Source organism: Lethenteron reissneri, chromosome 61, assembly GCF_015708825.2.
Source record: "Lethenteron reissneri isolate LAM-NWPU_2019-01 chromosome 61, ASM1570882v1, whole genome shotgun sequence".
Lineage (NCBI taxonomy): Eukaryota > Metazoa > Chordata > Hyperoartia > Petromyzontiformes > Petromyzontidae > Lethenteron > Lethenteron reissneri.
The window spans coordinates 8,858,145-8,872,688 of record NC_083839.1 but is presented as its reverse complement, the minus strand read 5'-3'; the positions used below and the strand labels follow the sequence as shown (position 1 = coordinate 8,872,688).

Below are 14,544 nucleotides of genomic sequence, written 5' to 3'. Positions count from 1 at the left end.
CCGGCACCGTGCCGTGGCCGTCACGGTCACGCAAACCATTTTCACCGCACTCAACGTGCGCAGCGCCAGCGCTCCGCATGGGTTTCCTTTGGGGGTGGGGGTTGGGCTTCCTCTCCTAGCTTTAGACCAGGGGGGTGGGGAACCTTTTTTCTGCCAACGATCATTTGTATATTTATAACATCATTCGCGGGCCATACAAAATTATCAACTTAAAAATTATCCTGTTATATTTGGTCAAACATTTAATAACTCACCCCTAATGTGATGGCTGGAACTGCTTCTCTTTGGCGAGGCGTGTGATGTGAGCTGGTATTGATGATGTTGCTGCTACTCGCAACTGCTTTTCCAGGTTTGCTCCGAGATTTATTGAGTTTCGAGTCCCGCCTGCGGTTGCCTTGGCAGGGCCACACCAAATAATTTGGTGGGCCTTATACGGCCCGCGGGCCGGACGTTCCCCACCCCTGCAAGTTTAAAACAACAAGAAATATTAAACGTACAATGTATATATGGCATTGGTCAAACACATCCCAGTGCTGAATAACTACCTGCAAAAGGTTTCAGTTTGGTGTTTTGTCATCTTAACGCCTGTTTCATTGCCAGAAAGGGTAAAACCTATTCTTATATTCTTATACCTGCAAATGGCTCTATTGGGATCACACGCAGCATTATCGGCTCCTCCTGCGAAAAACTTGGCAGGACCCTCGTGGTGAAGAGTCTTAAGGTTATCACAATCATGATACTAATACAATAAAGAAGGCAGTCTGAAGTAATCGGTTTTCAAATGGGTTTTTATGAACCTATTGTGACCCAAATTCGATTTTTTTTATGTGCTCACAGCTAATAATGGAATCGATCCTGGGCCTCCCCTAGGTTGACTCGGCATTAAATGAGTACCTGTTGTGGTGTGTTAACACATTAGTCCTGAGGAGACAAAGGCGGTCGGGCGTGGTGCTGGCCACCCACCTCCTTGTGTGCCATGCCGGCCTTCATAGGTGCTACTCGCTAACAGCACTTGCCCCAACGGTCTCTTCAAGTTATACGGGTGATTTTGTAGTTGTATCTGTGTGTGTGTGCGTGTATCTGTGTGTGTCTGTGTGTGTCAAGGCCGTAATTATAATATATATTGGGGGACACACATCCCCCCCAATATTCAAATATGCTCAAAATGTCCCCCCCCCCAAATATATTGCTATGCAAAAATTGCTATGCTATGTAAATAAAAACAACAATTTGCTAAACCTTGGCCACAATATCTGGACTTGTCTTCATATAAATCAATGCGTAAATTTCTGTTTATATGATTGTGGTTATGGCTGTACTTTATTAATCCCTAATCTCTGTCATTACATACAATGAAACAAGAAATGGTAAAAAAAGTAAAAACAGAGCAATGTAATACAATACACTATTCGACATTATTGTAGAAAAAAGTCCATCCCATGTGTTCGTGATTTTTTAAATATTTTAGGCAGGAAATTAATTTTCAAATGTATATATTTTTCTGGGTTGGGACCCCCAGACACCCGGGAAGATTTGGTCCCCCCCATGTTGACTCCATGGCTACGGCCTTGGTGTGTGTGTATCTTTGTGTGTATCTATGTGTGTGTATCTGTGTGTGTGTGTATATATCTGTGTGCGTGAGTGTATCTGTGTGTGTGTGAATGTATGTGTGTGTGAGTGCATCTGTATGTGTGTGTATATCTGTGTGCGTGAGTGCGTGTATCTCTGTGCGTGTGTATCATCTGTGTGTATCTGTGTGTATGTGTGTGCGTGCAGGAATGCTTGCGCCTGGGTGGGGGGTTCGTGGGAGCGGCGTGTGGCCCCGGCGGCCCCTACGTGCCGGACGTGCTGCTCTGCTCCGTGCTCCTCTTCTTCTCCACCCTGCTCTTGTCCTCCTTCCTCAGGCGCTTCAAGACCATGAGATACCTGCCCACCAAGGCCAGACACCTGCACAGACACCTACACAGGCACCTACACAGACACCTACACAGACACCCACACAGACACCTACACAGACACCCACACAGACACCTACACAGACACCTACACAGACACCCACACAGACACCTGCACAGGGCACCTATACAGACACCTACACAGACACCCACACAGACACCTGCACAGACACCCACACAGACACCCACACAGACACCCACACAGACACCTACACAGACACCCGCACAGACACCTGCACAGACACCTGCACAGACACCTACACAGACACCCACACAGACACCCACACAGACACCTACACAGACATCTGCAAAGGCACCTACACAGACACCTACACAGACACCTGCACAGACACCTACACAGACACCTACACAGACACCTGCACAGGCACCCGCACAGGCACCCGCACAGACACCCACACAGACACCCACACAGACACCCACAGACATCTACACAGACACCTACACAGGCACCTACACGGGCACCTACACAGGCACCTACACAGACACCTACCCGGGCCACGCTGGCAAAGCCAGAGTGATTTGCTGCTCAAATCAGCAGCAGTGAAGCATCGGTGTTCATCTCCCATTGACAGCCCTGAGCCAGTGGTGTAAATTCCACGTTTCTATGACAGGGACGAGTCTAACCATAGGACAACCACTGTCGACTTCTCCACTCAGTGGCACTTGTTTTGTTGACCCCCAGGGAGACGATGGCCTTTGTGGGAAGAGTGGCGAGTGTCGGTGAGGGGCGCGTGGTGAGTGTCGTGTGTGCGGAAGGGGACGAGGAGCGCATTGAGTGGGGGTGACATGCGGGTGATGAGCGTGTCGAGTGAGTGCGGGTGAGTGCGGGTGAGTGGGGGTGAGCGTGGTGCCCGTGCGTCTCGGCGGGGTAGGTACGTGCCGTGGTGAGCGACTTTGCGGTGTTCCTCACCATCGTGAGCATGGTGCTGGTGGACGCCATGCTGGGCATCCCCACCGCCAAGCTCCACGTGCCCAGCGCCTTCAAGGTGGCAGCCACACCGCAACACCACCACACTGCCACACCACTATCAGCCACACCGCAACACCGCAACACCACCACTACACCGCCACACCACTACACAGCCACACCACTATCAGCCACACCGCAACACCACAACATCGCCACACCACCACACCACCACTACACTGCCACACCACCACACCACTACCAGCCACACCGCAACACCGCCACACCACTACCAGCCACACCACCACACTGCCACACCACCACACCACTACCAGACACACCCTACCCCCACCGCACCACCATACTGCCACACCACCATACCGCCACACTGCCACCCCACCAAACCACCACACCATACCACCACACCACCACACCGCCACACCACCACACTGCCACACCACTATACATCTACACAGCCACACCACTAAACCACCACACCACACAGCCACACCGCTATACAACCACACCACACAACCACACAGCCACACGACCAAACCACCACACCACACAACCACACCACACCACCGCCACACAGCCATGCCACCGCACCGCTATCAGATGTAGTTTGGATTTGAGGTTTCCGCAGTGTTTGAGGAATCCGTGTTTTAACTTTATTTGGCTGTGGCTGGGGGGCGGCTGGGGGTGCGAATCGCGTCCCCACCAGCGATTATCCCGCGAAGAGTATCCCTCGCGGCGGCGACTTTGTTCCAAGAAGGATGAAGGGAGCGCAGTTGAAACAACGGGAAGGAGGGGGAAGCACACGATGTCCCCCGGCTGTTGACAACGCACAGCGTTCCCTAGAGGTGGGGGCAATCTGTGTGTGCGTGCGTCCCTGTGTGCGTGTGTGTGCGTCCCTGTGTGTGTGTGTCCCTGTGTGTGTGTCCGTCTCTGTGTGTGTGTGTCCCTGTGTGTGCGTGCGTCCCTGTGTGTGTTCCGTGACTCCGGCAGCCGACTCGAGACGACCGAGGCTGGCTCATCGACCCCATCGGGCCCAACCCCTGGTGGTCGTCGCTGGTGGCGATCGCCCCGGCTCTGCTCTGCACCATCCTCATCTTCATGGACCAGCAGATCACGGCGGTCATCATCAACAGGAAGGAGCACAAGCTCAAGGTACCGCCGTCGATGGCGGGTGGGTTTAATGCCCGCAGTCCCCGAGTGAACGAGCGCGTGTGTGCGTCCCTGTGTGTGCGTGTCCCTGTGTGTTTGTGTGTCCCTGTGTGTGTGCATCCCTGTGTGTGTCTGTGTGTGTGTGTGTCTGTGTGTGCGTTGGCCTCACCCATCATGGTATGAAGGGCGCTTTACAGAGAAAAATTCGCAGTCATAGTAGTAGTAGTTACTATCACCACCGTGTGTGAATCTTCGCCGGGTGACCATCACCGCTGGTGGCTGTGGTGGTGGCTGTGGTGGTGGCTGTGGTGGTGGCTGCGGTGGCTGCGGTGGTTGTTGCGGTGGTAGATACGGTGGTGGGTGCTGCAGTGGGTGTGCTGGTGACTGCAGTGGTGGCTAGAGTGGTAGCTGCGGTGGTGGCTGCGGCTGCGGTGGTGGCTGCGGTGGGTGCGGTGGTGACTGCGATGGTGACTGCGGCGGTGACTGCCGTGGTGGCGGGTTGCCGGTGCGTGCGCAGAAGGGCTGCGGCTACCACCTGGACCTGCTGTGCGTGGCCGTCATGCTGGCCGTGTGCTCCGTCATGGGGCTGCCGTGGTTCGTGGCGGCCACGGTGCTGTCCATCTCGCACGTCAACAGCCTCAAGCTCGAGTCGGAGAGCGCCGCGCCCGGCGCTCAGCCGTGCTTCCTGGGCGTGCGCGAGCAGCGCCTCACCGGGGTGCTCATCTTCCTGCTCATGGGCTGCTCCGTCTTCATGACCAGCGTGCTCAAGGTGAGCGCCGCCGTATGGAGGCGCCGGCAGGGAAGGCCCTCGCCGGAGAGGTTTTTCGCTTTCTCCGCAGCGAAGCGTTTTGGCGCAGCGGGGGCGCAGCGGGGTGGAGCGGCGTCCGTCGGTCCGCCTCGCCCCACCACGCGAGAGATGGCGACCCGGCTTTACAAGTGGGGGGCCGGGTGGGCGGTACGTTGGGGGGGGGGGGCTCGTTCTCCCCCAACGGTGATGGGGGAGAAGGGCGGGAGGGGGAGGTTAGATGAGTGTGAATGGGGGCCGGGAGGTGAGGCTGAGACGAAGCTGCAGATGTTAAGTAGGGGGGGGGGGGGGGAGAGTGAAGAAGCGTCGTCTGTGTGGAGGAGCTGTAGCTGAGGGGACGGGCACACCGTTCAAGGCATACACATTATGGGAGTCGGTGTTCTAATTCTGCGGGAGAGACGAATCGCAAATGAGGAAGCCCTGGGACGATTGGTCTCACTGGGTTCCCTCTGGGCTCAGAGTGACGCTCGCTGACCGCTGACGCTCACACCGCGCTTGTGTAACGTCCCTGCCGCAGTTCATCCCCATGCCGGTGCTCTACGGCGTCTTCATGTACATGGGACTCTCCTCCCTGCAGGGCATTCAGGTACCGCCGCTCGCCCCGTGGTGCACAGCGGTGCGCCACGGCCGCATCGTCACGTCACGGCGCAGAACGGCACAGCACGCCATAGCACGGCACGGCATAGCACGGCATGACAGAGCCACAGCATGGTCTGGCACTGCACGGCACGGCAAGAGACGCCACGACACGCGTGAACCCCCTCTGGCCCTCCGCACGTGGCTGGGCACAAGACGGGTCCAGGTGCTGTCGGCGAGCATCTATTAATGTGGGCAAGGCACGCAAGGGAGTGGGTGGGGGGGAGCCTTTTGTCTCCTCACTGAGGAGGGATTGTGCGTGTCCTCACTGGCTTGCCAGAGCACGATGGCAGTCGCCATCTGTGTTCCATCTATACGGGGATCGAGTGTTACCCCCCCTCTCACTCACTCGCCTGGGTTTCTCCGGGTTCTCCGGTTACCTCCCTCGTGGATGGGCACTCGTTAAGGGAGTTGGCCAAGCACCCCAATATAGGACCACAGAGCTTGGGGGAGTGTCGGTGTCCAGTTCTGGCTGCCCTTCCCACTTGCCGGTGAGCTTCGCGCGCCTCTGTGAAATCAAATGAAAACCACCACGTGCACGCACAGGTGTTCAGTTTCAAAAACGACACACAATCAACGCAGTGCAATAGATGCGGAATTGATGTTGGGGTTGGGACAAATATTTGTTGGGAAAGTTTCCACCACCGCACAAAAAATAACAGAGGTGGCCAACCCCACACACGGCCGCCTTTGTCTCCCCAGTGGCGATATTTACACACTACACCAGGTACTCATTTGAGGCTGAGTCGACCTAGGGGATGCCCAGGACCGCTTCAGATAACTGTCACCGGTGTTGGCCGTGAAAGGGGAATTGAACTCGGATGGCCGGGTTCGGAGCACTTTCGTGCACGCACGCACACACACGCACACACACGCACACACACGCACGCACACGCACACACACGCACACACACATCGCACACGCACGCACACACACATCGCACGCACACACACACATCGCACACACGCACACACACACGCACGCACACACACACGCACACACACACGCACGCACACACCACGCACGCACACACGCACATACGCACACACACATCGCACGCACACACACACGCACGCACGCATGCACGCACGCGCACGCGCACGCACGCACACACACACACAGACACGCACACACACATCGCACGCACACGCACGCACGCACACACGCACACAAAAGTTTCGTGCACTATGGGCGTGGAATCGAACTCGAGTGACCGTGGCGTGCGGCGGTGCAGTTCTTCGAGCGGCTCAAGCTGTACGGCATGCCGGCCAAGCACCAGCCGGACGTGGCCTACCTGCGGCACGTGCCCCTGCGCAAGGTGCACCTCTTCACCTTCATCCAGCTCGCGTGCCTCGCGCTGCTCTGGGCCGTCAAGGCCTCCCCCGCCGCCGTCATCTTTCCCATCATGGTGAGGTTGGGGGGGTGGTGGGGGGGTGATGGGGCGGGTGCACCACCAACTCCCCTCCCCCATAGCGGGAACTGGGCCCGCCGCTGCAAAGTGATAGAACGAGGGCGTGAAATATCAAAGCAGAAATTATGATGATGGTGGTGATGGTGATGTGAAGTAGGTATGTCATGCCCAAACAGGCTTGCGCTGGACATGTGCGTGCCCATATGAGGAGGTATGGAACAGCAATCAATGGAAATACAAGAGATCCCAATGTCATGCTGGACGATGTCATGCTTGACGGTCCGAAAGAAGTTCTACATACACACATACACCGCACCTCCGATTAGCACGGTTGGCTATGTATGGTGTGAAAGAAGTTCAACACATACAGGCACACCTTGACATACGCGATTGATGCGTTCCTGAAAAACGCGCGTATTTAAAAATCGCGCATGTCAAATGTTATTTTCCCATAAGAACTAATGGTAAAGAAGGGGGTTTGGGGATTTCACTGGCACTCGCAGACATAATCACCGAAATTATCCTAGCATATATCAATAGGCCTATTACCAGCAACACTCCCCTTTTGTATCTCCCTCTGGGCCCTTAATTCTTAACCACTTGTGGTTCTCTCGCTACAGCATCCTCTAATTAATTACCCCCTCACTACATGTGTTCCTTTGCTACAGCACCCTCTCATTAATGATTACTTCACTACCTCTTCCCTTGCGACAGTCCCCTCTCTCTCATCCATTATCCCTTCACCACCTGTGCCCCTTCCTCTCCGGATGTGAGACATCCAGCCACCTGTGTTCCTCATTATCCCTCACCACCTGTTCTCTTTCTAACTTCTCTCAGCGCTTGCTTTCTTAACATTTTATAAATCTTTAGTAGCTCCGTGTAACGATTCTTCTCCATTTAGTCCCCTACAATTGTAACTACAGGCAGTCCCCGGGTTACGGAAGGGTTACAATTCCCGAGAACGATCTGTAACCCGCATTTTCCGTATGTCGGAAACTGAACAATTTCCCCCAAAAATCAACGAGAGAATCCCATCCCCGGGAATCGTTGTGCCTCCCCTACCGTCTTCTCTCTGTACTGCGTCGCGTTTTCCATCACTCCCTGTGTCGTATATCGCTGTACATACGCTCTGCACTTCCTATGATTCTTTAATTTAATCGAATATCTACCCGAACACTACAAAATAATTAAACTAATGGAGCATATACTGTATCCAGTTGTTTATGAATACCACGAAACATTTTTATATTAATTGTTAACAGAAAGCAGTCACTTCCGAATGTTCGTTCACCGTGCATTAGGCGAGGCCAAGACTTCTCAGATCGCTGTTGGCTGAGATTATAAGCAATCGAATTTTAATTGTGTTAAATAAAGTACATACAGCCAATACCTCATGAAATAAACTTAAAATGAAGAAACTAGCAATAGAAACATGGGAAAAAAGATAGAAAACAAACAATTACGAAACGCTACGCAAGAATAAGAATTACGTAACGCTACAAAAATTTACATTTACCTGAATGCTTGCTCGGCGGTATTCATCCTTAACCTCACTGCGCTGCACTACTTTGCGCTTACGTAACTAACGCATACATTTCCACACATTTAAATATTTGTTGACATGATTTATCGGAGCAATTCTGTAAAGTCGGATTTCCGTAAGTCGGGTCTTCCGTAACCCGGGGACTTACTGCACGGCAGAGTTGCGTTGTGTAGACAAAAGGGAGGCGCGCCGGTGTACACGCGGCGAGATGCTGCACAGTATAGCACACTACTTAACACATTCCTGCGGAGGGAGCTGGTAGGAACGTTGGGTTGCTCGGTCAATGGCCAGGGTCAACGGCGGCGTTGTGTATTTTTCAAATATGCCCTACTGTGAGGGCGGGCACAAGCCGGCGTGAGTAGGTTAAACGTTGAGTTTTATAAGGGCATCACGGGGTGACCAGCCCCTCCCCACCCAGCCCCACCCCTCCCACCCCCCACCCAGCCTCACCCTCGCCACCCAGCCCCTCCCCACCCTCCCCACCCAGCCCCTCCCCACCCTCCCCTCCCCACCCAGCCCCACCTTCCCCACCCTATCCTCCCCACCCTGCCCCTCCCTCCCCACCCAGCCCCTCCCCACTCTCCCCTCTCCACCTAGCCCGACCCCTCCCATTTTTGGATGCACAACGGACGGACGGACACAATACTCCTCTGTGGGCTGGTGGAACCAGGAGGTTCCTACCAGTATCACGCTGTACTGGCTGCTCGCCGTGGCATTGGGTCGCGGTGCCAGGCTAGGGTGGCGCGTATGTCGCGATGGAGATGGCGTTACTCCGAAATTTGTCTCGCCGATGTCAAAAAACATCTAAATACAAAGCGGCACGTTATTCCAAAAGGGCGTACCACTAAAGCGCGTAAACCAGGGATTAGCACAGTTCGCTACGTACGGTGCGAAGGACGTTCAACATACGTACACCGCACATCCAATTAGCAACGCGTGCGGTACGGCGCCCTACCAATCCCCGTACCGCTGTGTGCCGTGTACCCCCCCCCCCCGCACCCCCCCCCCCCACCGCCGCAGGTGGTCGCGCTGGTGTTCGTGCGCAAGCTCATGGAGCTCTGCTTCTCCAAGCGGGAACTCGGCTGGATCGACGACCTCATGCCGGAGAGCACCACGAGCGGCAGAGCGGCCGACGGTAAAAGCCAGGAGGTGAAGGGAAAGGTACGGTAATCGATCGCTCGGGCAGTCGGTCGGTCGGTCTTTATTCTGTGTGCCACTCATTGCACCTCAATAAAAGGGGCATCGGTGCGCGTTACGGCAGACACGTGAACGATACCGGGGGGGGGACACGGAGCAGCAAACGGAGATGAAGATAGAAACTCGGCGTGACCTCAGCGGCTAGCGCCGACCGAGCAAAGTAAATCGAAATCGCGGGCAACATAAAGTTGACTGTTGCGCACCGAATAGCGTGAGAGATGTTAAGTATTAAATAAAATAGGTTTCACTCATTTCCCATTGATCCAATCCATTCATCGTCATTTACGGTCATCAATTTCGCTTTCACCGAATTCACGCATCATCACAGATTCGCCCCCATTGCATCCTCTCATCTAGTTAATTCACCTCATCTCCAACATTTACATTCTTTGTAAAGCGTCTTGGTTAAGGCGCTATATATAAATTCCGTTAAGATAAGAACATGAATAATAAGCCAAGAAACGTATATATTGTTTTCCCCCTTGTTTATTTTAGGGAAAGGCGAGTGTGAACAGCTGCGTCGTGTGCAGACCTCGTGATTGAGAGACGCTTGGCGCTTTCCCGACGTCCGGTGGCAGGCAGGCATCTTTATTGCGATTGCACTCGAGAAGGCTTCGTACCCCCCCCCCCCCCCACCCCTAACGTCGGGGGAACAATTCCTAGGCTGGGCAAAGTCTCGCGCCATTCCTGTAGATCAAGAGAGTGCGTATGAGCGAATGGAAGGAGACGCGGTTATGCAAGGTAGATGGTAGGGACCGCTCTCTCCCTCGCCGGTAATCTGCGGTGGCTAGGAGATATTAACTACCTCGCCTGGTATACAGGAGGTCGTGGGCTCAAGCCAAACCCTGACACCTGTATATTTGGAGTTTGAATATTCTCCCCGTAATCGCGTGGATTTTTCTCTGGGTCTCCGGTTTATTCCTCCCCATTTCACGTGTTTAGAGTTTTTGGCTACTAGAAATCTCCACGTGATTAACCGTCTATCTTGGCTATCATTTGTGATTGCCAGGTCGCTTCTGAAAAAGAGCTACATAGCTCAGTGGGCCCTTACCTGGTAACAATGAAAATGATTCTTCGTAAGAGTTTCTAGCAAGTTTAACTGGTCATGCTATGGGCTCCTGCGTTACTGCGTTTGTCGCCCTGACGCTGCTTCTGGCAGGTTCCTGAGCCGGTCGTGGGGGTGACGGTCATAGCACCGGACGTCTGGAGCGGAGAGAAATCCCAGCAAGTCCACCAGCAGCACAGAAATGACAGGTACCACAGGCTTGCCGGCTGTCTGCCCATGTGTGTACACGTCGGGGCAGTAGTCGCAATATTGGACGGTGATATTCTAAATCCTGTAAGTGTCCGCAGATTCACATTTATCATGGGACCTTTTTTGCCAGTATCAAAGAATGAAAAATAAGAATAGGTGTTTACTCTTTCTGGCAATAAAACAAGAGGAGTTAAGATGTTCAAACACCAAAGAGAAACATTTTACAAGGAATCAGTCTGCATTAACCACACGGTACTTTTGGTGAACATGCAAACAAACATGCTCTGAAAATAGTGAATGCGTTGTCTTTTAAACTGATTGGCCTACACCAGAGACAGCAGCCTTCTTTATGGCCATGTCTCACCGGTGTCAGACCAGAGAACGCCAAAAGGCGGATAGGACAAAGACAATGCACGTGTCAGAGCATTTATAGCATGGGGCCGTTTTACCAGTATCAAAGAATAAAAAATAAAAATAGGTGATTACTCTCTCTGGCAATAAAACAGGTGTTAAGATGTTCAAACAGCAAATAGAAACCTTTTGCAAGGAATCACGTTGCTGCATTAACCACAACTCCGTGTGGTGAACATGCAAAAAACATGCTCTGATAATAGATGGCATTGTCGTTGAGACTGATTGGCCTACACCAGAGACAGCAGCCTTCTTGGCTGCAAAACTTAAAGGGTAAAACCTATTCTTATTATTCAGATTCACATTTACCTATTTAGTTATTTGTCGATTGGATCCTTTCCTAACGTTGTTTACGTTTGGCTTCTTTTGGACTTCGTGTCGTGGATACGGAGCTCTCGTAGTCCGTACGCAAGCGTGAGAACTCTCAAGCGACCAGGATAGAAGTTTCCTTTGCAAGAGTGACGCATGAAAGCCTCAACCGAGTCTCAAGACTCCTTTGTTCAGGAGGTTCCTGCCAGGTGTTCGCAAGTACAGGGGCCGATGATGCTGCTCTGTGTGATGCTAATTGAGTCATTTTCAGGAAATGTTTTGATCCAATACCGACTGCAATGTTTTCTTAGCTCCGGGAGGAACCCCGGAGAACATGAAGAAGAAACTCATGCAGGGCAGAGGGATAGAGAGAGAGAGAAAGTACAAACTCCACGCAGAAAGCCGCGCGAGTTGGCAAATCAAACTCAGGCCCCTTCTTGCTGTGAGTCGCGAGCATTGGCAGCCACTGCCGCCACCCTGGTGCCCAGAAACCAAAAGGCTGTCGGGACAGACGTTGCGAGGGACGGCGACCGAGATGGTTGAAATATCTGTCTGCGGTTCACGTGCACTCTTGTGGGTGCTTTGTGTTCTTTTGTCCACATCGCTACTTGCTTCGTCGCTGTGCTGCTTTATTTCATTTCCAGTTTTGTTTCTGTTACTTCGATGGCCCAGGTCGCTCGTGCAGATCGAACTCGTCCTGCTCTCTCTCGAGTTCTCACCCGGTTACACGCTAATAACTTGAAACTTGATGCGGCTTTTCTTTGCGTTCATCATCATTACCACTATTATCACCATCATCATCATCATCACCATCATCATCGTCATCATCGTCACCATCGTCACCATCATCACCACCATTATCACCATCACCACCATCACTACGATCATCACCATCATTATCACCATCATCACCACCATCATCACCATCATCATCACCATCAGCAGCAGCAGGAGCAGCAGAAGCAGGAGCAGCGACTCCTGCGCAGAGGGGACGTTGGCTCGGCACGGTGCGGCCCCCGTCACCGCCGCCGCACGGCACGCGGAGACCGGGCTCTAGCGACGCCGCTCGCCGCCGCAGCATCACGCGGTGCCGTCTCGGCAGTCGGGACCGAGCGCCGCTCACCATTCACCCCCCACTCCTGCGGCTTCCTCCTCCTCCTGCTGCTGCTCCTGCTCCTCCTGCTGCTGCTCCTCCTGCTGCTCCACCTGCTGCTGCTCCACCTGCTGCTGCTCCTCCTGCTGCTCCACCTGCTGCTGCTCCTCCTGCTGCTCCACCTGCTGCTCCTCCTGCTGCTCCTCCTGCTGCTCCTCCTCTTCCTTCTCCTGCTGCTGCTCCTCCTGCTGCTCCTCCTGCTCCTGCTCCTCCTGCTGCTGCTCCTCCTGCTGCTCCTCTTCCTCCTCCTGCTGCTCCACCTGCTGCTCCTCCTGCTGCTCCTCCTGCTGCTCCTCCTCTTCCTCCTCCTGCTGCTGCTCCTGCTCCTCCTGCTCCTGCTCCTCCTGCTGCTGCTCCTCCTGCTGCTCCTCCTGCTGCTCCTCCTCTTCCTCCTCCTGCTGCTGCTCCTGCTCCTCCTGCTCCTGCTCCTCCTGCTGCTGCTCCTCCTGCTGCTCCACCTGCTGCTGCTCCTCCTGCTGCTCCTCCTGCTGCTCCTCCTCCTCCTGCTGCTCCTCCTCCTCCTGCTGCTCCTCCTGCTGCTCCTGCTGCTGCTCCTGCTGCTGCTCCTCCTGCTGCTCCTCCTGCTGCTCCTCTCCACGATGCATCGCAGCGATCCATCACGCCATGCAGCTCTGCACTGGTTTTCTCCGGGTTCTCTGGTTTGCACCCAAAGTGAAATCAGGCATGCAGTCCAAACTGTATTTCGGCCTGAACATCCCCAATGGTGGCATTTATTGTTGCTGCTGCTGCAGCGACTCAATTGGGATCACGTACAGCAACGTCGCTCCCCCACTACGTGGAGAACTTGCCAGGACCCTCCTGGAAAAAACTTGAGACTCAGACTTCCCGGGTTAACGAGCGTATTCATAAATGAGAATTCAACCAGGGGGTCTGACATTTTATTCCGAATTCCGGAAAAAACCTCGATATTTCAAAGAGCCGCAATGCACGCGAGTACGAGACGGCGGTCCTCAGACTGTCACGAGGAAGCCCGAGCCCAGTGCATTGTATTCACCCACACGAGGCACCGCGAAATTGTAAAACAAAGCGGTGAATTCTGTTGCCGTCTCAACCTCGTGAGCCATGAGATTCCACTGCCCTCCCGAGTGGAGTCGTACCTAGGCTCGGCTCGGGCAGCAATGGCCAAATACCTATGAGGCCCCGCTGCAGCTCCTCTCGGATTAGGGGGCCCAGTCAAGCTGCAGGTCCCGCACCTCCGATTAGCGCGGTTGGCTACGTACGGTGCGAGAGAAGTTCAACGTACACACACCGTGCCTCCGATTAGCACGGTTGGCTACGTACGGTGCGAGAGAAGTTCAACGTACACACACCGTGCCTCCGATTAGCGCGGTTGGCTACGTACGGTGCGAGAGAAGTTCAACGTACACACACCGTGCCTCCAATTAGCACGGTTGGCTGCGTACGGTGCAAAAGAGGTTCAATATCCATACAGGTGTGGGGGGCCACTATAGCAGCGATACCCCACTAAGAAGAGTGAACGGGGGGGGGGGGTGTTTGGTGGCACAAGGCCCACCTCAGCCCCACCCCTCCTGCTCGCGGCAGCGCTGATGTGTGCCGCAGCCTGGTATCAAACTCGGGTGACCAGGACTGCCGGGCAGCGTGCAAGGCCACGGCGTGAAGTTCCGCACCCAACGTGATGCCCGCGAAGCGCGCACACGGACCTGCTGCTGCGTGTTTCCCCGTTATCTTCCACCGAATGTATTTGCAATAAGATGCAGCGCTTTCTCTGTAGCGATGTTGCTATTGGAGGAT

At 54.2% G+C, this 14,544-nt stretch overlaps 1 protein-coding gene across 1 annotated transcript in view; it reads left to right on the top strand.

The window, feature by feature from the left end:
- LOC133358286 (electroneutral sodium bicarbonate exchanger 1-like) overlaps nt 1-14,410 on the top strand; it is a 48,266-nt gene extending 33,856 nt beyond the window's left edge. The window contains exons 16-24 of the mRNA XM_061576523.1: nt 1,777-1,938; nt 2,849-2,962; nt 3,892-4,053; nt 4,568-4,819; nt 5,373-5,441; nt 6,727-6,900; nt 9,467-9,607; nt 10,803-10,897; nt 14,335-14,410. Of these exons, the coding sequence (XP_061432507.1) occupies nt 1,777-1,938; nt 2,849-2,962; nt 3,892-4,053; nt 4,568-4,819; nt 5,373-5,441; nt 6,727-6,900; nt 9,467-9,607; nt 10,803-10,897; nt 14,335-14,410 (1,245 nt within the window). The remainder of the gene's footprint in view (nt 1-1,776; nt 1,939-2,848; nt 2,963-3,891; nt 4,054-4,567; nt 4,820-5,372; nt 5,442-6,726; nt 6,901-9,466; nt 9,608-10,802; nt 10,898-14,334) is intronic.
- Nucleotides 14,411-14,544: the final 134 nt, after the last annotated feature.